Source organism: Theropithecus gelada, chromosome 14 (assembly GCF_003255815.1).
Source record: "Theropithecus gelada isolate Dixy chromosome 14, Tgel_1.0, whole genome shotgun sequence".
NCBI lineage: Eukaryota > Metazoa > Chordata > Mammalia > Primates > Cercopithecidae > Theropithecus > Theropithecus gelada.
Genome location: NC_037682.1, coordinates 117,546,838 through 117,571,429, shown reverse-complemented (window position 1 = coordinate 117,571,429; position 24,592 = coordinate 117,546,838). Strand labels below are relative to the sequence as shown.

Here is a 24,592-nt window from a genome sequence, read left to right as displayed (position 1 = left end):
AGCACTTTGGGAGGCCAAGGTGGGCGGATCACTAGAGGTCAGCAGTTAGAGACCAGCCTGGCCAACATGGTAAAACCCTGTCTCTACTAAAAATACAAAAATTAGCTGGGCATTGTGGGGGTGCCTGTAGTCTCAGCTATTTGGGAGGCAAAGGTAGGAGAGTCGTTTGAACCCAGGAGGCAGAGGTTGTAGTGAGTCAAGACTGCCTCACTGCACTCCAGCCTGGGTGACACAGCAAGATTCCATTTCAAAAAAAAAAAAAAAAAAATCTGAAAGGGCATACTCTGAGATGTTAAGAGCGATCAATCCTGGGTGATAGAGTTATATATATTTACGTATCACTTGTGTAACAAATATGTTAAAAGGAAGCTACCCCTTATAACTGAGCCCCAGAGATGTTACATAATTTGCCCAAGGACACACAGCTATTAATAGTGGCAGAGCTGAGATCTGAACCCAAGCAGTCTGGTTCCTCTATGCAGTACTCCCATATCCCAAAGGCCCATCCTCTTTTGGGCCGTTCCTAGGATACCTGTGCTGGGGTCATGTTTTCCACAAGCAGCCCTATCAGATAGGAGAAGCATGACTAGTTCCAATTCTTCCTAGAGACACATAAACAGCTATCAGTGAAACCAGAAGGCAAAATGAGGTGCCAGAGCAAGTGAGGTACAGACAGAGGGGTGCGGTCAGAGCATGCAGAGATGACGCTGCTCATGCTCTGCTTGTGTTCTCCACGATGCTTCCTGAGAAGCTCAGGGAAGGACAGTCCACTCCCCTGAGCTCTGGAGAGCTGTGTGAGGACAGCCGCACCATGGGATACTGTGGCCAAATGCCGCGGGATAGCAGGTTCTGGGGGGAGCTCAAAGGGACAGAAGAGGACCTTCTTCCAGACTGGCTCACAACTAGAAGCAATAGCTGTTTTGCCCTACATTTGTGGTACCATCCTGTACCCTACCATCACCCCCACCAAGTATGGCAGTGTTAGATTATGCGGTGGGAGGCATAAGGGGGGAAGTCCCAGAAGAGGGGCCTGGTGAAGTTCAGGGCAGCAGCTCTTCATCTACAGGATGTTCTAGCGGCCAGAATGATGATAGTGATGTCTCCAGCTGAAAAGCACCCCCTCTAGGCATATGTTCCTTCTCTCTGCAGCTCAGATGAGCAGGCTGATGTGCCCCAGACTAACACAGCTCTGACTTGTCCATCAAGACCCTGAGGATCTGCTGCAAGCCGTTCTCCAATAAATAAAGCCACCCTTTGTCCCCCATCTAGACACAAAAGCCCAACTGCTCTCAGAGGTGGGAGGCAGAGCTATCTAGAGGAAAGTTAAGAGCAGCTGCCTCTCTGCTCCCTGCCAAAGCTAGCTTAGCCAAATCCCCAGGAAAATGCTGCTGCACATGAAACATGAAAACACAAACCACAGACAGTCTGCTCTCCTTCCCATACACATGTTCAAACAAGACTGCTTTCCAGCCGTTGCTGATGGCTTCTACAGGATGAGCTCATCTCTATGGCTCGGTCTGTGGCTTTTGCTTCCCCTTCACTCGGAGGAGCCAGCTTAACTTATTTAACCCAGATGTGCAGGCCCAGCAGCACTGAGAAGAAGCAACAGCAATGCATGATCTGAGCTGAAGCCCACCCGCCATGTCCTCTCCACAAGAGCCAGGCAGAGCCAGCCGGTGATGGGTCAGATAACCGGGCTTCCCGAGGCATGCCAGAGAAGGCCTGAAAGAACGAGAGGCTGGTGGGAGGCTCTCCTGGATCTGTTTTCTCTTTCCTCCTCTGTGGGATGTCCCCTGGCTGGGTGACACTCTCCTCAGCCCTGGCTGCATGGTAACGGGGAGACCAAGCCAGAGGGTGGAGGGAAGGCTGGCTGCCGTGGATCTTAAGTCATCCTCTGGCCCCAGGCCAAGCAAGGCAGGGTGTTCTCTGTCCTACACTACAGAGATACTGGAAGTGCTCAAGTGAAGCCCAAAGAGACCTCCACGTCAAGGATAAACACGGCTGAAGGGTGTGGTCAGGATCCTACTGGAAACTTCAACCACTCCACAGCAAGCCTCTAACCACTAATTACCTGTCTCTAGGAAAGCACAGAACTGCTATTAGAGACAGAGGAGAGGCAGACGCTGACTTTAGCAAGACCCTGGATCTGACAGGCTTCTTGTACAAACCCTCAGCTCCTTCCCTCCCCATCTTGCTAGTCCTCTGAAGTCCAGAAAGCAGAGAGGGGAGGGAGGCAACAGGACCTGATGGCAAAACCCCAGGGTCTCCTGGCCCACAAGCAAATTTGGTAACTCCAAACACAGCCCTGGGGTGGCAGGAGAGCCCTCGGTTACAATGGATAGAGAGTGGGAAATGCTACTTCAGGATGGCTGTGGGGCTAATGGCACTCTGCAAAGCTCCACGTGAATAGGAAGAGCAAGAGCTGATATGCAATGCATCAGGGAGCTATGAAATGACAGACTTGGCCTTAGAGTTGCAAGCCCCCCACTTCCCCACACACAGAAAGAAACGACGCTGGGGTTGAGCGGACCAGACCACAATAAGAGCTGTAGGCTGAACACTCCAAAATATGGCCTCTCTCGACTTCCTGCCTGAAGGCATGTCTTAAGTTCACTCTGAAAGGGGCACGGGTACCAAGTCTCAATGTTTGTCACTGGACATGCCATACTGTGCTTCATTGTAAAATAGGAGTGAGCGCCTGTGAATCACCAGCCATTGAAAGAAACTAGCAGCCTGAATAACGATGACCAAGATAAACAACCAGATCCCAGAGGAAATAAAATAATTTGAGGGTCAGGAGATAATTTTAAAAATAATTCTAATTAGTGTGCCAGAGAGATTCAACACAATTTGGCCTCTATAAAAAAAAAAGGAGCAAAATGCTATGAGAATGAAATAATCAGAGAACCAGAGAGAGGAGAATTTGAAATATGACTGTCAAATTAACACCTTCACTAGAAGGTCTAGAAGACAAAATGCAGACAATCTACCAGATTACAAGAAAGAGGCCAGGTACAGTGGGTCACACCTGTAATCCTGGCACTTTGGGAGGCTGAGGCACGTGCCTGTAGTTCCAACTACCCAGGAGGCTGAAGTTGGAGGACTGCTTGAGCTCAGGAGGTCAAGGCTGCAGTGAACCATGATTCTGCCACTACACTCCAACCTGGGTACAGAGCAAGACCCTGACTCTTAAAAAAAAGAGAAAAGAAAACCAGTAAAACCAGTTAGCAGTGTTTACATGATTGAGGCCATATTAATATGCATTCTCAACCACAGTGCTAAGGTTTTAGTTTTTTCCCCACCTGCCCAGTGTATAATCTCCATGCCACTCAAAGGACAGTGCTTTTTTTTCCTTTGAGACAGTCTCACTCTGTTGTCTAGACTGGAGTACAGTGGTACATCTTGGCTCACTGCAACCTCCACCTCCTGGGTTCAAGCGATTCTCCTGCCTCAGCCTCCGGAGTAGCTGGGATTACAGGTACCCGCCACCACACCAGGCCAATTTTTGTATTTTTAGTAGAAACAGGGTTTCATCGTGTTGGCCAGGTTGGTCTTGAACTCCTGTCCTCAAGTGATCCGCCCACCTTGTCCTCTCAAAGTGCTGGGATTACAGATATGAGTCACCACGCCTGGTTGGAGAGTGCTTTTGATGTCCAGGTTGAGTGGATTCTCTTTTCTTGCATTCTAACAGTCCTTCAAATCATGCTACTTTTTAGTTTGTTTCATATTTGAACCACTGTTTTATTAGCTTTTACTTTTTCATGGAGTCTTTAGTTGCCTCTTTTTTCATTGTGGTTAAAAGAATAATGCACCTTTACTTTGCTCTTGAAATTATCCAGTTTGATAATCCATTACATCAAGCTTGTCCAGCCCGCAGCCCAGGACAGCTTTGAATGCGGCCCAACACAAATTTATAAACTTTCTTAAAACATCGGATTTTTTTCGTGGTTTCTTTTTTTTTAAGTTCATCAGTTATTGTTAGTGTTAGTATATTTCAGGTAAAGCCCAAGACAGTTCTTCCAGTGTGGCCCAGGGAAGCGAGAAGATTGGACACCCCTGCATTACATCATATCTCCTTCCTTGTTGGTAACATTGTTTCCAGAAAGCTCTTTCCTGCTTCTCCAATCTGAACAGGTGATTCATTAAGCAAGTTGTTCAGGTATCAATCTGAGACTTCCTTTTGCAACTTTGTAGGTTAGATGTTTTCTGGATTCTACATCTTTTTCTTTCTTGTTTTACTCTCTTGATTAGCTAAAGTACATTCTTTTTTTTTTTTTTCTTGTTTGTTTTGAGACAGAGTCTCACTCTGTTGCTCAGGCTGGAGTGCTGTGGCGTGATTTCAGCTCACTGCAACCTCCACCTCCCGGGTTCAAGCCATTCTCCTGCCTCAGCTTCCGAGTAGCTGGGATTACAGATGCCTGCCACCACGCAAAGCTAATTTTTTGCTTTTTTAGTAGAGAAAGGGTTTCACCTTGTTGGCCAGGCTGGTCTGGAACTCCTGACCTCAAGTGATCCGCCTGCCTTGGCCTTCCAAATTGCTGGAATTACAGGCATGAGCTACTGCACCCGGCTCAGAAATATTCTTTTTATTTTTTAACTTTTATTTTAGGTTAAAGGGTACATGTAAAGCTTTGTTTACAGGTAAACTGTCTCACAGGGGTTTGGCATAGAAACTATTTCATCACCCAGGTAATAAGCATAACACCTGATAGTGAGTTTTTTGATCCTCCCACTCCTCCAACCCTCCACTGTCAAGTGGGCATTTAGGTTGATTCCATGTCTTTGCTATGATGAATAGTTCTACAATGAACATATATGTGCATGTGTCTTTACGGTAGAGCAATTTTTAAAAATTTCTTATTTTTTTACTTCAATAGGTTTTTTGGAAACAGGTAGGAACTTACACAAATAAATTTTTTAGTGGTGATTTCTGAGATTCTGATGCACGCATCACCTAAGCAGTGTACATTGTACCTACTGTGTAGTCTTTTATCCCTCACCACTCCCCACCCTTTCCCTTAAGTCCCATGTATCATTCTTATGCCTTTCATCCTGATAGTTTAGCTCTCGCATATGAATGAGAACATACAATGTTTGGTTTTCCATTCCTGAGTTATTTCACTTAGAATAATATTCTCCAATTCCATCCAGATTGCTGCAAATGCCATTATTTCATTCCTTTTTATGGCTGAGTAGTATTCCATGGTATTATATACACCACATTTTCTTTATCTACTTGTTGATTGACGGACATTTGGGTTGGTTCCATATTTTTGCAGTTGCAAGTTGTGCTGCTATACACACGCAAGTGCAAATTGTCTTTTTCATATAATGACTTCTGTTCCTCTGGGTAGATACCTAGTAGTGGGACTGCTGGATCAAACAGTAGATCTACTTTTAGTTCTTTAAGGAATCTCCACACTGTTTCCCGTAATGGTTGTACTAGTTTCCATTCTCTTTTTTTTTTTTTTTTTTTTTTGAGACGGAGTCTCGCTCTGTAGCCCAGGCTGGAGTGCAGTGGCCGGATCTCAGCTCACTGCAGGCTCCGCCTCCCGGGTTCACGCCATTCTCCGGCCTCAGCCTCCCGAGTAGCTGGGACTACAGGCGCCCGCCATCTCGCCCGGCTATTTTTTGTATTTCTTAGTAGAGACGGGGTTTCACTGTGTTCGCCAGGATGGTCTCGATCTCCTGACCTCGTGATCCGCCCATCTCGGCCTCCCAAAGTGCTGGGATTACAGGCTTGAGCCACCGCGCCCGGCCTAGTTTCCATTCTCACCAACAGTGTAGAAGTGTTCCCTTTTCACTGCATGCATACACACCAACATCTAGACTGGATAAAGAAATGTGGTACATATACACCATGGAATACTATACAGCCATAAGAAAGTGAGATTATGTCGTTTGCTGCAACATGGATGGAGCTGGAGGCCATTATCCTAAGCCAACTAAGGCAGGAACAGAAAACCAAATATGTGTGTTCTTTTTTTTTTTTGAGACGGAGTCTCGCTCTGTCGCCCAGGCTGGAGTGCAGCGGCCGGATCTCAGCTCACTGCAAGTTCCGCCTCCCGGGTTCACGCCATTCTCCTGCCTCAGCCTCCCAAGTAGCTGGGATTACAGGCGCCCGCCACCTCGCCCGGCTAGTTTTTTGGTATTTTTTAGTAGAGACGGGGTTTCACCGGGTTAGCCAGGATGGTCTCGATCTCCTGACCTTGTGATCCATCCGTCTCGGCCTCCCAAAGTGCTGGGATTACAGGCTTGAGCCACCGCGCCCGGCCTGTGTGTTCTTATTTATAAGTGGGAGCTAAACATTGAGGACATATGGACACAAAGAAGAGAACAACAATCATTGGGGAGAAAAGGGGCTGGCTCAGTCATCCCCACACCCCAGAGAAGGGGAAGCATGCAGAAATGAAAGTCCACAAATGCCCAAAACCTAGAAGTAGGAGGCTGAAACCGAATACCTTCACTTTCAGAACGGTGACTGAAAACCATACTTCAGAATGAGGATGGAGCCCTTGAAATTCATGGGATGATTTTTCTAGTCTAACTAAGGACCTGCCAATTTGTCTTAACTTTCAACTGTGAAATACATTGCACATATAAAACATGGGTGCGTGTGTATATAAAATATGTACCACTTAAAGACCTAAGTAAAATAAAAAGAATACATATGCTCAGAACACACACTCCAAGAAACAGAAAATAACCAGAAATTTTAACATCCTCTCTGTCCTGCCCCACCCCGACCAGGGATAATCACCTCCCTGACTGGGGGGTTAATCGTTTCCTTTTTGTCCTCATAGTCTTATTACACGTGTATGCATCCCTAAGCAGTATATTGTTCAGTTCTGCTTGTCTTTCAACTTCGTACCATTTGAATCACACCATGTGTATTCTGTGTCTTGCTTTTCTTGCCCTACATGGTGAGATTTATCCTTCATTGATACAGGCAGCTGTAGTTCATTTTCGCTACTGTAGAGAGGCACTGTAGGGCTATACCTCGGTTTATCTACTTACTCTACTGTTGTTTCTAGTTTGTTCTATCATTAACAATGCTACCAAGCAAACTCTTTGGAGAATGGCCTGTCTTTTAAAACGCTCCTTCCAAACAAGTCCTCACCCCTCCCTCAGGAGGTCTGGGTTTTGCCTCTGCAAATAGCACAGGGCGGAAAACCCTGGCCTGTGGCTACAGTACCGGGAGTTCTCTGCAACCAGAGACATGATTCCCAGGATCCCATCCCTCTGCTCCCCGCCCTGGCCTCACTCACAAATGCCTGTCTCCTCTTCTGAACTTGAGATTCTACCTCCTGGTTTACAAGGGGAAACAATTGGCCTTTTAAGAGGTAGCCGGGATTTCTGAGTCACACCCCTCTCCCTGCTATCTCCCCAGGTAAAAGAGAACAGACCGCAATGAAAGAGCTCCATTGACAGGCGGCAGGGTGACAGCTATGACAGAAAGGAGATGCAGGCCCTGCCCCGCCTAGAGGGTCAGAGGAAGCTCTCAGATGCCAGCCTTCAGGCCACTGGCTCCAGACATGTGCCACACAGCAACAGGAAGAAGAAAGGAAACCTACCCATGGGCAGAGCCAGTCACTTTTCCATCTTATATATATTATTCCATTTAAAGCTCACATAAATGGACAGTTAGAAAAAAATTATAGGCAACACCATAATTACACTGATTGGATGCAGACCATATGCCAGCTACTGTGCCACATGCTCTATACGCCTTCTCTTAATGGGTCCCAATCCAGGACAGTGGCCATGAAGTCAATTTAGGGGATTAAGACCAGCATTTTAAAAAAGGAAACCAGCTGGGTGTGGTGGCTCACTCCTGTAATCCCAGCACTCTGAGTGGCCAAAGCAGGCGGATCGCCTGAGATCAGGAGTTTGAGACTAGCCTGGCCAATGTGGTGAAACCCCGTCTCTATTAAAAATACAAAAAAAATAGCTGGGCGTGGTGGCGGGTGCCTGTAGTCCCAGCTACTCAGGAGGATGAGGCAGGAGAATTGCTTGAACCCAGGAGGCGGAGGTTGCAGTGAGCTGAGATCACACCACTGCACTCCAGCCTGGGCAAGAGAGAGAGATTCTGCCCCAAAAATAAATGAATAATTGTAAAAATTAAAAAATAAAAAAGGAAACCAGTAAGACTGAAACTAGATAGAAAATACTAGACAGTATGTCATAGTGGATGGGTAAGTATTGTTTAAAGTTTCACTTCTGGCCAGGTGCAGTGGCTCACACCTGAAATCCCAGCACTTTGGGAGGCCGAGGCAGGCGGATCACCTGAGGTGGCAGGAGTTCGAGACCAGCCTGGCCAACATGGTAAAACCCCGTCTCCACTAAAAATACAAAAATTAGCCGGGCGTGGTGGCAGTTGTCTATAATCCCAGCTACTCGGGAGGCTGAGGCTGGAGAATCACTCGAACCCGGGAGGCGGAGGTTGCAGTGAGCCAAGATTGCGCCATTTCACTCTAGCCTGGATGACAAGAGCGAAACTCCTTTCAAAAACAAACGAACAAACTAAATAAATAAATAAAGTTTCACTTCTGTTCATGTCTGTTAGTCCATGTGTAATAGACCATAAAGTGAAACGTATCTCTCCCTGCGGGTGGTGGCTAAAGAGCGTTGTGAAAACTTCCTTATCTGTTTCGTAACTGTCCTACTGAGGTAAGTTCAGTTTCTAACCTAATTGAACAGAGAAAATAACTGAAGCTACTTCCCCAACTTCATCTGTAGTACACACCACTGCCACCATCCCACCCCATCACTCCTGACATAACAGCCTCATTTCTGTTCTTCTTTCCTTCCCCAGAACACGTGCTGTTCCTCAGCCCAGAGTGTTCTCCCCTCTTTGCACGGCTGGCTTTCTTCCCATCCTTCAGGTCTCAGCCTGGGCGTCATCTCCACTGCAGAGAGCCCTCCTAGAGCCCTGGTTTGAGTAGGCTCTCTCCTGCTCATGGCCACTCAGACATCTGCTTCCTGGTTTGCTGTCTGCCTTCCCCACTAGAACTGCAGAGACAGGGAGACATTGCTTATCTTCACCAACACAGGCCTTGCTTCTACTAGAGGAGCTGGCACATAGCAGACACTTCACATGTGTTAGGTGAATAAAGAAATGTCCCAGGTCCTCATGGTTAGCAAATGGCAAAGGCAGGATTCACACCCAGGTCTGTCTGACGTGAGGCTTGTTCTCAGCACTGGCGCTGTGCTAAAACTCAGAAACAGCACGTTGCTGCCCCAGTGCACACCATGCGAAAGCATGAGTGCCCCAGCATGACTAACTCCTAAAGCCTGTGCTCTCTCCGTTATGTCACTGGAACAGACATTGCAGCTGGCAGGATGAGTGGCTCACAGGAGCTGAGAACGTGGAGGGGATAAATGAATGAGGAGACTGCAAAACCTCCAGACTTGAAGAGAAAAAGAAAGCTGCCAGTGACCAGAGAAATACCAGAAAAAAATCAGTTGAGCCCATGATTTCCACTGTGGCCAGCTCAGAAATGAGGGGTGGGGGCTCCCCTAGGCAAACAGTATTCTAGAAAGGAGATCTAGAGAAGCAGCCAAAGACAGCAGAAAAACTCAAAGGAGCAACCATGCAGGGGGGCAGAGGGCTGAGGCTGCAGGACTGCACATTCAGGGCCCTTGGGGTGGGCAGCGTTGATTGACTCCAAGGCTGGGACTGGAGAGGGAGGTCCCAGGCGCTGACTTAGCTGGCCTTCCCACAGAGGGGACAGCTGGAGTGGCCACAGGACTATTTTGGCAATGCTGCCACCTTGTGGCTGTGGAATGCCCAGCCCACAGGAAAAAAAAATCTACACAGGTCAGTCTGTGGGTTCATTCTTCACTTATTGAAAGCACCTAATACGGGTGACATGGCTCCATCCTTCAAGGACCTCACTCCTTATATCCAGGCAGTGACCAAACTCTCTGCTTTTCACCACTGTGTCTCCACCCCCGACCCCAAATCAGACTGTGAGGACAAGGATGGTATCTTACTCATCTCTGAAGCTACGGTACGCGGCATAGGGCCTGGCACATGAGACTAATAATAGCAGCTACTACTTAATACGTGCTCAGTGCTTTTAAGTACATTAGTGCATCGGATTCGTGAATTGCAACTATGAGACCTCCAAATGGAGATATCAAGGAGAGGTTTATTTCAATATGAGCCTGGAGTTCTTAGAGAGGTCAGGGATGGGGAAATAAAGGTGGGCGGCGGAGGCACACAGATGGTGTTTTTTAAAAGACTAGTGCCTCTCAAAGTTTTACGTGCTTATGGCTCACCAGGGAGTTGTGCTAAAACGCAGACTCCAATGATTCTGTACTCTGAAACAGAGCGGAGATTCTGTTTCTACCAGCCTCCCAGGTGGTGCCAATACTGCTGGTTCACAAACCACACTTTGAGTGGTAAAAATCTGGAACAGAGGTTAACAAACGATGGCCAGCTGGGCCTCTATTTGTACAATCGGCAAACCAAGAGTGATATTTTCATTTTCACAGGGGTTGAGAAAAAGAAGAAGGAAGGAGAAGGCGGAAAAGGCAGAAGAAGGAGTTGGGGAGACCATTTGTGCCTCACAAGGCCTAAAATAGTCACTCTTTGGTTTTCGACAGAAAAAGTTTGCCAACCCTGACCTTGAATATCACCCAGGGACAAGGCATGCAGCTAAACAAGGGAGCAACTGGGCCCTGAAGCAAACCGCTGTGACTTCCAAATCCCCATCCCCAGTTTTGGTAGGAAAAGCAGGAGTGCAAGGCACCACATGTACAGTCGGCCCTCTGTATTGTGGGTTCCATATCTGCGGATTCAATCAAATGAAGATTACAAATACTTTAAAAAAGAAGGACATTGCGTCTATACTGAACATGTACAGACTTTTCTTGTCATTATTACCTAAAAAACATGGTATAACAACTATTTACATAGCATTTACATTGTAGCAGGTAGTTAAGTCACCTAGAGATGATTTAAAGTATATGGGAGGATGTGCTTAGGGTACGTGCAAATACTATACCATTTTATATCAGGGACTTGAGCATCCATAGATTTTAGTATCTGAGGAGGGTCCTGGAATCAATCCCCAGTGGATACTGAGGGATGACTTATATGCCAAGAAGGCAGGAAGGCCAGGGGCAGTGGCTCACACCTGTAATCCCAGCACTTTGGATCACCTGAGGTCAGGAGTTCGTGACCAGCCTGGCCAACATGGTGAAATCCCATCTCTACTAAAAATACAAAAATTAGCTGGGCATGGTGGCATGCACCTGTAAATTCCAGCTACTCAGGAGGCTGAGGTAGGAGAATCACTTGAACCTGGGAGGCGAAGGTTGCAGTGAGCCGAGAACGCGCCATTGTACTCCAGCCTGAGCAACAAGAGTGAAACTCCATCTCAAAAAAAAAAAAAAGGCAGGAAAAAGTGAACTAACATCTGAGGCTCCCAGGTGGGTGGGGGTGGCCCTGGGGAAACGGTTATGGAGACACCTGGGGTTCTGAGTGGGAACAAGGACTTGTGGTGGGCCAATAACGCACTGCCTCTTTCAGTGCTTATCTTGGAAAAGACAATAGAAACAGAAGGAGCGGGCAGGGACTACCTCCACTTGTGTGCAGTGCCACAGAAGAACTGGGAAAATAAAAAGGAGAGCCTGTGAATTCCACAGGGTACATCTGTGGGGCAGAACCTTCTGAATTTTGGCCAAGGGTGGGGAAGGTAGGTAGAGGGATTTCGGAAGGTGAGGGAAAGGGTGTGGCAGTAAAATAACAGCCTCAGACCCTGTAATGTGGGGGCCACCCCAAGTTGTGTTTGGCCACAGTGCCTTCTGTCATGCTTCTGCCGCCCTGTGCTGAGGAATACATTTGCTTAAATGTCAATGCCTGAGAAAGTAAATACAGCTGTCCATTTCCATCAACTTGTACCAATTAATCTGGCTTTTGCTCAATGGAAGACAAGGCTGTTTTGCATTAAGTCATGAAAGGTTTGCTTGTCTCACCATCAAGTGTTCACATATATTTCCAAAGGACAATAATAGCACCCATTCATGGAGGGCAGAAAAGAATATCTAACAAAAGACTGTGGGGCAGGATATCTGTAAAGCCAGACTGCTATTAAATGCTGGAGGGCAAACAAAGAGACAGAAGGATATGACAAAGTCACCATGTGCTGTAAAACAGATTCCAGAATCTGCTGGTTGGAAGGAATCTTTAAGGTCAACCAGTCTCCCTCATGTTTCTAACAAAGCTGCCTACAAAATCTAACCATCTTGAGAAAAAATGCCCATGTCACACCTGGCTTTTGGCATGGAATACGCTTTTTAATAAATTAAGAAATGTTTGCAATGAAAAACAAATCTCTGCCTTTTAACCCATGAATTCCTGCCCTTCTCTCCCATCCCCCTTGATCACACTAGTTGTCTCTCCCACCAGAACGTAGGTTCCTTCAGGGAAGTGACTGATTTTTGCAGCACCCGACACGCTGGCCGGCCCACAGAATGAGGATGGTGAGCAAGACCCCAGTCTACTGAAAAGCCTTAGCTTTCCTGCCACCTACTGGCTGTGTGACTTTGGACAAGTTATTTAACCTTTCAAAAGCCAGTTTCCTGACTTGTAAAGTCCTCTCACAAGAGGGCTGTTTTGAGGATTAACTGCATTAATACATGTAGATTACTTGGAATGCTGACTGGCACAATAGTAAGGATTTCCTAAGTGTTGACAATTTTTTTTTTTTTTTTTTTTTTTGAGATGGAGTCTCGCTCTGTCGCCCAGGCTGGAGTGCAGTGGCGCAATCTCAGCTCACTGCAAGCTCCGCCTCCCAGGTTCACGCCATTTTCCTGCCTCAGCCTCCCGAGTAGCTGGGACTACAGGCGCCCGCCACCTCGCCCGGCTAGTTTTTTGTATTTTTTAGTAGAGACGGGGTTTCACCGTGTTAGCCAGGATGGTCTCGATCTCCTGACCTCGTGATCGGCCCGTCTCGGCCTCCCAAAGTGCTGGGATTATAGGCTTGAGCCACCGCGCCTGGCCAAGTGTTGACAATTTTTATCATTCAATTAGTAGATTAATCTATTATTCTGGCCGGGCACGGTGGCTCACACCTGTAATCCCAGCACTTTGGGAGGCCAAGACGGGTGGATCACAAGGTCAGAAGTTCAAGACCAGACTGGCCATGATGAAAACCCCCGTCTCTACTAAAAACACAAAAATTAGCCGGGCGTGGTAGCAGGCGCCTGTAATCCCAGCTACTTGGGAGGCCAAGGCAGGAGAATTGCTTGAACCTGTGAGGCGGAGGTTGCAGTGAGCTGAGATCACGCCATTGCACTCCAGCCTGGGCGACAGAGCAAGACTCCATTTTAAAAAAAAAAAAAAAATCTATTATTCTGTCCCATGAATCACACTCTCTCCCTAAAACATACTACACTAGAACAAGGTTTCTCTTTTTTTTTTTTTTTTTGAGACAGGGTTTTGCTCTGTCACCCAGGCTGGAGTGCAGTGGCGCAATCTCGGCTCACTGCAACCTCTGCCTCCTGGGTTCAAGCGAGTCTCCCACCTCAGCCTCCCAAGTAGCTGGGANAACTCCCGACCTCAGGTGATCTGCCTGCCTTGGCCTCCCAAAGTGCTGGGATTACAGGCAAAGGCCACCGCGCCTGGCCAGGTTTCTGAGTTTCAGCACTATTGACATTACTTTGCTGTGGGAGCCTGTCCTGTATATTGTAAGGTGTTTAGCAGCATTCTTGGTCTCCACCCACTAGATGCCAGAAGTAACACCCCACCACCACCCCCCATTCTGACAACCAAAAATGTCTTCACCTATGGCCAAATGTCCACTAGGGAGGAAATCTCTCTATTGTACTAGAATATGTAAATAGAAAGTCTGGTCACTATACCACCTAATTTCCCACCATCCCATTCTCCCTCCATACAGCCACCTTGGCCACCTCTTGCTCACCACTCAGTTGTCTTGGAGGGAACAAGTGATAGGTGCTGTAGATATCGTTGGAGAACTGCAACTGGAGCTCAGGGCTGCCTGTCAGGAGCTGAGCCACCTGTTCCACCTGAAATGGTGTCTTCTCCAGGATCACAACGGCATCCTCTCCATCCCCATCCCCAGAGGACTCATTCACCTGTGGGTAGAGGCATCATCAGTGGGCTCAAGGGCAGAACCACAATGAGACTGTGGAGAGCAGAGACAGAAGCTCCCAGGGCCTTTGAAATCAACTTTGAAAGTATTTGGGATTTCCTTCCCTGAAGTTTTCCTTCTGGGAAGTCTAGCCAATGGCATTCACATTTCTTTTCTCAGAGAAGGCATCTCTCTTTTTTTTTGAGATGGAGTCTTGCTCTGTCACCCAGGCTGGAGTGCAATGGCGCAATCTCGGCTCACTGCAACCTCCACCTCCTGGGTTCAAGCAATTCTCCTGCCACAGCCTCCCAAGTAGCTGGGATTACAAGCACATGTCACCACACCTGGCTAATTTTTGTATTTTTAGTAGAGACAGGGTTTCATCATGTTGGCCAGGCTGGTCTTGAACCCCCGACCTCAAATGATCCGCCTGCCTCGGCCTCCCAAAGTGCTGGGATTACAGGCGTGAGCCACCGTGCCCAGACAGAGAAGGCATCTCCACACAAATCCTTGTGGCAGCTCTCACACCTTTCTTCCCCAGAATACAAGGCTTCTCAGTTGTCTTCCATTTTAGGCTTACAAGACTTCTGTCAAGTTCTCCCCATTTCAGAAGAAAAGATGAAAAACAGATCTTGAGTGACTTGCCCAAAGTCACACGAACAGTCAGCACTGAAACAGAAACTAGAACCTGGGTCTCCCAAGTGACTCCTAGCTCGAAAGCTCTCATGGCTAACACCTTCAACAGGTGCTGCACACTGAGGACAGCTGGGCTGAGAAAACCAGACAGAGCCTCATACAAAAAATAAATAAATAAAAAATAAGGCTGGGCGCGGTGGCTCACGCCTATAATCCCAGCACTTTGGGAGGCAGAGGCAGGCGGATCACCTGAGGTCAGGAGTTCAAGACCAGCCTGGCCAACATGGGGAAACCCCGTCGCTACTAAAAATACAAAAATTAGCTGGGCATGGTGGCAGGCGCCTGTAATCCCATCTACTCGGGAGGCTGAGGCAGGGAGAATCGTTTGAACTCGGGAGATGGAGGTTGCAGTGATCACACCACTGCTCTCTAGCCTGGGCGACAGAGAGAAGAGACTCCGTCTCAAAATAAATAAATAAAAACAACAACAACAACAACAAAAACAGATACAGACGCATGGAAGCCTAGGCCAAGGTTCCCTGATCCTCCCAAAGGTGAGAGTTCCTGCTAGTAGTTCTGGGGAACCCCCATACCTGCCCTGGCTAGGCCTCCTCACTAGTTCCTGGAATGGTCTCCATCTCTCCTCAGCCCCTGCCAGACTGCTGAGCACGCTGGTATTGGAGCAAGTTGTATCTGTCTCGCCAGAAATATTCCGTAGTCCTGAAGATCAGGGATGGTAACTTTCATCTCCACATCCTCAGGACCGAGGTTAGTGTCTGGCATGTTTGAAAGCGCGTGTGTAGAACTCAATTAACAATTATAATATATTGTTCTCTGTTCTTCTCCTGTTAGGGCCGAAGTCGTGTAAGGCAGAGATCACATCTCCTACAGTCTCATGGACTGAGGGACATGTTTCCAGCAACAGGGATGAGCAAGACATCTAACATTTACTGGGTTCCTAGTCCCTATACACATAAATGGATGATGAACGGCTTGGGGAATGTAACATGTGATCTTTAATCTACAATACACTCTCCTAGTAGATATTTCTAGTGAAAGAGACATTAGAAAAATTAGAGCTAGATGTGTTCATTGTCTTAATTTCAAGGGCAATCTTGCCGCCTTTTACCGCCCCTCTATGCATTCTAGTGGCGCACTCCCACCTCCCCCGAGTGATAATGATTGGTATTTTCCGGCCGAGATCCGAAAAAAAATCCGCCTCCGAGGCGATGATTGGTTCACCGCTTCCCGCATCCCGCCTCAGGGTTGCCTCCTGGTACCTTCCCGTGTAGGAAAATGATTTTGTCCCGCGCAGACTCCCTCAGCACTTTCTGCACTCTGAAGCCCGAGAATGGTAAGCGCACAGGAGCACAGGTACCATTTCCAACTCCTGCCTCCTTTTCTTCTGTGCTGGCGGCGTGGGCCTCCTCCACGGCCAATTCACGCTTTCTCTTGCCGAGTTGAGGGGCTGCGTCCGCCATGCTGCCCGGAAGGCGCCGTGCGCCTGCGCGCCCTGCGCCGGCCCCGCCCCTCGCCCGAGCTTAGCGGTCTGGCTGGGCTGCTAACTCCCGGCGTACGCTGCTCTGGCGTCTGCTCTGGCGCCTGCTCTGGAGGGCTGCGTGCGGCGCAAAGCGGAGCCCGCTGACCTGTCCCAGGGCGCGCCTTTCAACCAAGTTACTGCCTTTGGCCCCGTTGTGGCGCTGGCCGGCCTTCAGGGAAGAGAAAAGAAGGTTGAGAGTCCCGAAAGCGGCGGGCTAGAGGTGGCTGCGCAGTGAAGAGGGACCCCCAGGCCCGCGCCCCAGGGTGGGAGCCGAAGACCCCCTTGGGCCACGGGAGTGTTGGAGGCCTTGTTTGAATACTGACATTTTAATCATAGTTTCACCGACGTTGACCAATTATAAGGGAAGCAACGTTTCTGACGCAAATCCGTGAACCCATTTTATTCCTTGGTCGATTTTTTATACCGAGTATTTAGGTCATTTCCATTTTTCTTCCATTTTAATTACTTTGCAGAAATTTTCGTCGTGATCAGTTTTTTACTTTGTAGACTCAGCACTTTTCCGCTGACAAGAAAGGTAAACGAATAGGGCCAGAAGAACCATTTCCATCACCCACTTATTTCCGGGCTGGAGGCATCCCCTGCCTCTCTCTCTGGTTGGCCTTTATTTCTGCCCCGCTACCCGGGGTTATGATTTGCAGTATGATTCGTCTCCCAGGGTTTCGTTTCTCTTTTTTTTTGCTGTATGAAATTATTACTTGTAACTTCTGCTGTTGAGGGTTTCTTTAGTGACCATTGTTTCTGGTTAGCCCGTTTTTCGCTGGTGTTATTTAACAGATCTAAATTTTGTCAAGAGTTGGTGCTTACGGCCGGGCGCGGTGGTTCACGCCTGTAATCTCAGCCCCTTGAAAGGTCGAGGTGGGCGGATCACGAGGTTAAGATAGCGAGACCATCCTGGCCAACATGGTGAAACCCTGTCTCTACTAAAAATACAAAAATTAAAAAATTACCCGGGCGTGGTGGCCGGCCCCTGTAGTCCCAGCCTCGCAGAGGCGGAGGCGGGAGAATCGCTTGAACGCGGGAGGCGGAGTGTTGCAGTGAGCCTAGATAGCACCACTGCACGCCAGCCTGGCGACAGAGCAAGACTCCGTCTCAAAAACAAACAAAAAAAAGAGTTACATCGTTTAAGTCAGCCACACATTATTTTTGCCAGTGATTTGAGTTTAGGTTTTGAGACAGATCTAATGGGACAGTTTTTGCCATTTTCAACATTAGCAACAAGATGCAACTTACAGTCAGTTTTGGTCAGTAACAAAGTGTACCATGTGTTAGTTTGATTTTTGGATTACTTCTACCAGAAATATAGATTAGGAGTTGGATAAAAGACTGCTTTTTTTTTTTTTTTGTGATGCAGAAAGCATTATTAGGAGAGACTTAGGATCTGTCACCCAGGCCGGAGTGCAATGGCGCCATCTCGGCTCACTGCAACCTCCGCCTTCCGGGTTCAAGCGATTCTCCTGCCTCAGCCTCCTGAGTAGTTGGGATTACAGGCGCGTGTCACCAGCCCGGCCAATTTTTTTTTTTTTTTTTTTTTTTTTTTTTTTTTTTTTGAGACGGAGTCTGGCTCTGTCGCCCGGGCTGGAGTGCAGTGGCCGGATCTCAGCTCACTGCAAGCTCCGCCCCCCGGGTTTACGCCATTCTCCTGCCTCAGCCTCCCGAGTAGCTGGGACTACAGGCGCCCGCCGCCTCGCCCGGCTAGTTTTTTGTATTTTTTAGTAGAGACGGGGTTTCACCGTGTTCGCCAGGATGGTCTCGATCTCCTGACCTCGTGATCCGCCCGTCTCGGCCTCCCAAAGTGCTGGGATTACAGGCTTGAGCCACCGCGCCCGGCCCAATTTTTTGTATTTTTAGTAGAGTCAGGGTTTCACTGTGTTGGCCAGTCTGGTCTCGAACTCCTGACGTCGTGATCCGTCCGCCTGGGCCTCCCAAAGTGCTGGCATTAAGGGTGTGAGCCACCGCACCTTGCCAAAGTAGCTACGTTTTTACAAAAAGAGCCCAGAATTGAGAGCCATGAAGTCGAGCCCCAACACTGACTAGCTGTGCAACTTTGGAAAAGTCTCTTAACCTCTCCAGGTCTCCATTTTCCATGTGCCAGCCACTGTTAGTTCTGAGCAAGACAGCGAGGCCTCTTCTTTCATAAAATGTATATTCAAATGGGGTACGTGAGGTAAACAAGATAATGATTAAGTGCTGTGTATGGTGTTTTGTTATTTTGTTTTGTTTTGTTTTCCCCTGGAGAGGGAGTCTCGCTCTGTCTCCCAGGCTGGAGTGCAGTGGTGCAATCTCAGCTCACTGCAAGCTCCGCCTCCCAGGTTCACACCATTCTCCTGCCTCAGCCTCCCCAGTAGCTGGGACTACAGGCGCCTGCCACCACACCCAGCTAATTTTTTGTGTTTTTAGTAGAGACAGGGTTTCACCGTGTTAGCCAGGATGGTCTCGATCTCCTGACCTCGTGATCTGCCTGCCTCAGCCTCCCAAAGTAATGGGATTACAGGCATGAGCCACTGTGCCAGGCCAAGTACTGTTAATAGAACAAAACTGGACAGTGTGAAAGAGCCTGGGGATAGGAGCCCCCCCGCATTTTTTTTATCTGGGACAGAGTCTCACTCTGTCACCCAGGCTGGAGGACAGTGGCGCAATTTTGGCTCACTGCAACCTTCGCCTCCCAGGTTCAAGCGACTCTCCTGCCTCAGCCTCCGGAGTAGCTGGGATTACAGGTATACACTAGCACACCTGGCTAATTTTTGTATTTTTAGTAGAGACGGGGTTTTGCTATGTTGGCCAGGCTGGTCTCAAACTCCTGACCTCAAGTGACCTGCCCACCTCCCAAAGTGCTGGAATTACAGGCATGCATCACAATGCCTGGCCAAGCCCTTTAGATAAGATGATCGTGGTCAGCCTCTCAAAAGGTGACATTTGAGCTGAGACTTGAATGAGGAGAAGGAACCAGCCATACAAGCCATATGGAGAGCCCAGGCAGAGTAAATATTAGCTGTCAAAGACCCTAGAGCAGTAATGTACTTGACATTTTTTAAAAAATAGGAATGACTGCTGGGCGCAGTGGCTTACACCTGTAATCCCAGCACTTTGGGAGGCCGAGGCAGGCGGACCACTTCAGGTCCGGAGTTCAAGACCAGCTTGGCCAACATGGTGAAACACAGTCTCTACTAAAAATACAAAAATTAGCCGGGTGTGGTGGTGTGCACCTGTAATCCTAGCTACCTGGGAGGCTGAGGCAGGAGAATCACTTGAACTCAGGAGGTGCAGGTTGCAGTGAGCCAAGATCGCACCACTGCACTTCAACCTGGGTGACAGAGCAAGACTCCGTCTCAAAAAAAAGCAATGACCTGTGTAGCTAAAATATAATGAGCAAAAGAGAAACATTTGAAATGAAATAGTAGAGGAATGTATTCATTAGCGGCAAAATTCATCAATATGGGTATAATTTTGATTAAAATATAAAACCAGAATTCTGCTCTTCAAAAAGTCTGGCTCATGCCCCACGTGGTGGCTCACACCTGTAGTCCCAGCTACTCAGGAGGCTGAGGTGGGAGGATCACTGCAGCCCAGGAGTTTGGGGCTGCAGTGAGCTATAATCACATCACTGCACTCCAGCCTGAGCAAGAGAGCGAGGCTTTGTCTCTAAAAAAAAAGAATGCCTGTTGCAAGGAAAGGATGAGCTCATAGGAAGCCTCAGCTACCAGAAGTTCTATTAAATACCAGACCTCAGAGTGAAAGGAATCTTTATGGTAGCACAGTTAAGATTCAGTTCCTCAGTTACATTAGCCACTTAGCAAGTGCTTGATAGCCACTTGTGACTAGTGGCTACCATATGAGCACAGATGGAGAACGTTTTCATTATCAAAGGAAGTTCTACTAGACAATGCTATGTTAGGTTACTCATTTATTATAAAGCCCTGTTCAATCGTTTAGTTTTTTAGAAATCTTAAAATTTCTCCCATGCAAGGTGCAGTGGCTCATGCCAGTAATCCCAGCACTTTGGGAGGCCAAGGCGGTGGATCTCTTGAGGTCAGGAGTTTGAGACTATCCTGGCTAACATGATGAAACCCATCTCTATTAAAAATACAAAAATGAGCTGAGTGTGGCAGCAGGCGCCTATAATTCCAGCTACTCGGGAGGCTGAGGCAGGAGAATGGCTTCAGCCTGGAGGCGGAGGTTGTAATGAGCCAAGATCGCGCCACTGTGCTCCAGCCTGAGTGACAGAGCGAGACTGTGTCTCAAAAAAAAAAAAAAAAAAACCCTCCCAAATCTTTTCTTTTTTAGTCTAAAGAAGGACTGGATACTTCCCACCTCCATTTCAGTAATTATGACAGACTAAACTGAAAACAAGTCAGCTACAAAACACTCAAACATAACTAAAACATTCTTTTAGTTACGTTGCTGAGCTCTCAAAAAAGTAAAAATTGCAGGAACCAAAAATGATGTGGGAGTTTGAATCTATAGAGTGGTAAGGGGATTTTTAAGGTGGAAGCTATTTTAAGGGCCATTCCTGATCTCTAGACATCTAGGACACGATTCAAAGGACAAGAGACAAGACCTGAGCTTATGTAAAGAGGAATTAAGATACAGAACTTTCCATAGAGCTAAGATCCCTGAAGGTCCACCAGCTCAATGAAGGGGCCAACAATTTTTTTTATTTTTTATTTTTTATTTTTTTGGATACGGAGTCTCGCTCTGTCGCCCAGGCTGGAGTACAGTGGCATAATCTCGGCTCACTGCAACCTCCACCGCCTCGGTTCAAGCAATTCTCATGCATCAGCCTCCTGAATAGCTGGGATTACAGGCGCCCACCACCACGCATGGCTAATTTTTTTGTATTTTTAGTAGAGACAGGGTTTCGCCATGTTGGTCAGGCTGGTCTTGAACTTCTGACCTTGGGAGATCTCGCCTTGGCCTCCCAAAGTGCTAGGATTATAGGCATGAGCCACTGTGGCTGGCCAGGCCAACTATTTTTTAAAAAGAAAAATGCTGCCCTACTAAAGGAGAGAAGGTGATTAGGAAACTTACCTGCTTCAACCGTTGTCCCAGAGGGAAGAAGGAAAAAACCTCCTAAGAATTTATAACCACAGACGATTCTTCATGCAGACAGACTTCACATTCATGATTGTGTACATGATCCAGGACACTCAGACTGAAAAATCTACTTAAACTGGTCTTGTAGTCTTTATTGACTTTTATACCAAATTGACTCCAGGAGAAATGGAAAATCTAAATAGATCTGTAACTCTTCAAGACATTGAAATTACAGCTTTAAATTTTACAATAAAGAATATTCTGGCCGGGCGTGGTGGCTCACACCTGTAATCCCACTGCACTCAGGCCTGGGCAGTAGAGCAAGACTCCATCTCAAAAAAAACAGAGAATATTCTAGGCCCAAATGGTATTACAGATGAGTCTAACAAACATTTGAGGAGCAATTAATTCCAATCTTAAATTCTTCAAATAAAAAAAAAAAAAAAGGCTGGGTGCAGTAGCTCACGCCTGTAATTCCAGCACTTTGGGAGGCCGAGGTAGGTGGATCATGAGGTCAGGAGATCAAGACCCTCCTGGCTAACACGGTAAAACCCTGTCTGTACTAAAAATACAAAAAGTTATCCTGTTGTGGTGGCACGCACCTGTAGGTCCAGCTACTTGGGAGGCTGAGACAAGAGAATTGCTTGAACCCAGGAGGCAAAGGTTGCAGTGAGCCAAGGTTGCACCACGGCACTCCAGCCTGGGAGACAGAGCAAGACTCTGTCTCAAAGAAAAAAAAAAAGGGAAAGAAAAAATTACATATCAGAAAACCTACAACGCACACATTTAGTGGAGAAATGTGTAAAGCATTCCTTTTAAGGAAGGAATGAGACAAGGATGGCTGCTATTGTCACTTTGTTTTATTGGAGGCCTTAGGAGCCATAAAAGGAACTAAAGTTTTTGTTTTCTTTTGCAAATTGTATGACTGTTTATAGAAAATCTGACAGGACAGGTGTGGTGGCTCAAGCCTATCATCCCAGCACTTTGGGAAGCCCAGGCAGGCAGATGGCTTGAGCCCAGGCGTTCAAGACCAGCCTGGGCAACATGGCGAAACCCCATCTCTACAAAAAGTACAAATAAATTAGGAGTTGTGGCACAGGCCTGTGGTCCCAGCTACCCAGAGGGCTGAGGTAGGAGAATCATCGCTTGGGCCCAGGAGGTCGAGGCATTGGTGAGCCATGATCACGCCACTGCACTCCAGCCTGGGCAACATGGCGAAACCCCATCTCTACAAAAAGTACAAATAAATTAGAATTAGTCAGGAGTTGTGGCACAGGCCTGTGGCCCCAGCTACCCAGAGGGCTGAGGTAGGAGAATCATCGCTTGGGCCCAGGAGGTCGAGGCAGTGGTGAGCCATGATCACGCCACTGCACTCCAGCCTGGGCAAGAGCAAGACCCTGCAAAGTTTATAGTCGTATAGAATTAAGTAATTCAGCATGCTGTTTAATACTAGATCAATATGTGAAATAAATTACAATTCTTTATATCAGTAATAGATAAAAATGTAAAATTACCCTTTACAACAGCAACAGAAAATATGAAATGGTAGGGAATAATTCTAATAAAAAGAGGAGCTGACCAATGTGGAAAAGATAGAAAGCTTTATTGAAATACACTGAAAGACATAAGTAAATGGAGACATACTATTTTTATGAATAGGAAGACTCATAAACATATTTGTTTTTTCAAAATAAATCTATAAATTCCATGTAAGTCCAATAAAAATACTAACAGGCTTTTTCCTGGAACGTGGTGGTTGAATAAACAATTTATATGGAAGAGTAAAGGAACAAGAAAAAGTGATTTTTGATGTATAAGAAGAGCAGGAAGAATTGACCTACAAATGGTCCAGGCTTATTAAAAACATCAGTAAACAAGCCAGTGTGGCACCAGCACAGGGTTACACAAACAGATAAAGGGAGGAGACTGGAGAACCCAGTAATAGCCCCCAACGTATGATAGTATGTCACAGCAGTGACATCATAATCAGCAGGGGTGGGGTAAGGATGGACTAGTCAGTAAATGATGGTTATTCAAATAGAAAAAAGAATTGGATCTTTGACTAAAGACCAACAAAAACCCAAACAGAAAATCCAGGTGGATTAAAGACAGAAGAAAATATACAGATGTAGGGAGGACTTCCTGAGTAAAACACAAAAAGCACAAAGTAAAAGGTAAAATATTTTAGGCTGGGCATGGTGGTTCATGCCTGTAATCCCAGCATTTTGGGAGGCCAAGGCGGGCGGATCACCTGAGGTCAGAAGTTCAAGACCAGCCTGGCCAATATGGTGAAACCCCATCTCTACTAAAAATACAAAAATTAGCCGGGTGTGGTGGTGCATGCCTGTAACCCCAGGCTTAGGCAGGAGAATCACTTGAACCTGTGAGGCAGAGGTTGCAGTGAGCCAAGATTGTGCCACTGCACTCCAGCCTGGGTAACAACAGCGAAACTCCATCTCAGAAAAACAAAAAACAAAACCAAAAAAAGTTTAATAATTTAGAGATGCATACTTAAATATTTAGGAATAAAATGATTTCTGAGATTTGCTTCAGATGGTCTTGGGAGGAGTGAGAGAGATGGTTAGGGTATTCTTGATAAAAGATTAGCTCAGAGTTGGTAATTGTTGAAGCTAGCTGATGGGTACATAGGGATTTATCAAACTTTTTCCTTTCAGTATATGCTTGATTTTTTTTTTCCCCACAAAAATGGTGAAAAGAAAAAAAAATTACAATAGGTTACCAGTTTTCACCCACCAGATTAGCAGACATTTAAAAATCTGATGAAGTGTTAGCAAGAACATGAAAAAGTGGGAACTCTTTTATTTTATTTTATTTTTTATTTTTTTGAGATGGAGTCTCGCTGTGTCGCCCAGGCTGGAATGCAGTGGTGCCATCTCGGCTCACTGCAAGCTCCGCCTCCCGGGTTCACGCCATTCTCCTTCCTCAGCCTCCCGAGTAGCTTGGACTACAGGCACCCACCACCACACCCAGCTAATTTTTTGAAGTTTTAGTAGAGACAGGGTTTCGCCGTGTTAGCCAGGATGGTCTCGATCTCCTGACCTCGTGATTCGCCCGCCTTGGCCTCCCAAAGTGCTGGGATTACAGGCGTGAGCCACCGCGCCTGGCCAAAAGTGGGAAGTCTTAAACACAAATGGTAGGAACTTAAATTGGTACAGCTAATTTGGAAGAAACTGTGGCACCTTCTAGAAAAACAGCATGTATTTTCTTTTTTTTTTTTTTTTTTTTTTTTTTTTTTTTG

At 46.9% G+C, this 24,592-nt stretch overlaps 1 protein-coding gene and 1 long non-coding RNA gene across 2 annotated transcripts in view; one reads left to right on the top strand and one right to left on the bottom strand.

The window, feature by feature from the left end:
- DCPS (decapping enzyme, scavenger) overlaps nucleotides 1-16,995 on the bottom strand; it is a 41,701-nt gene extending 24,706 nt beyond the window's left edge. Inside the window, 2 exon segments of the mRNA XM_025357188.1 lie at nucleotides 13,935-14,109; nucleotides 16,022-16,995. Coding sequence (XP_025212973.1) covers nucleotides 13,935-14,109; nucleotides 16,022-16,222 — 376 coding nt within the window. The 5' untranslated portion in view covers nucleotides 16,223-16,995.
- Nucleotides 15,982-24,592, top strand: part of LOC112606570 — a 14,639-nt gene continuing 6,028 nt past the window's right edge. Inside the window, exon 1 of the long non-coding RNA XR_003115654.1 lies at nucleotides 15,982-16,115. This is a non-coding gene — a long non-coding RNA (uncharacterized LOC112606570). The remainder of the gene's footprint in view (nucleotides 16,116-24,592) is intronic.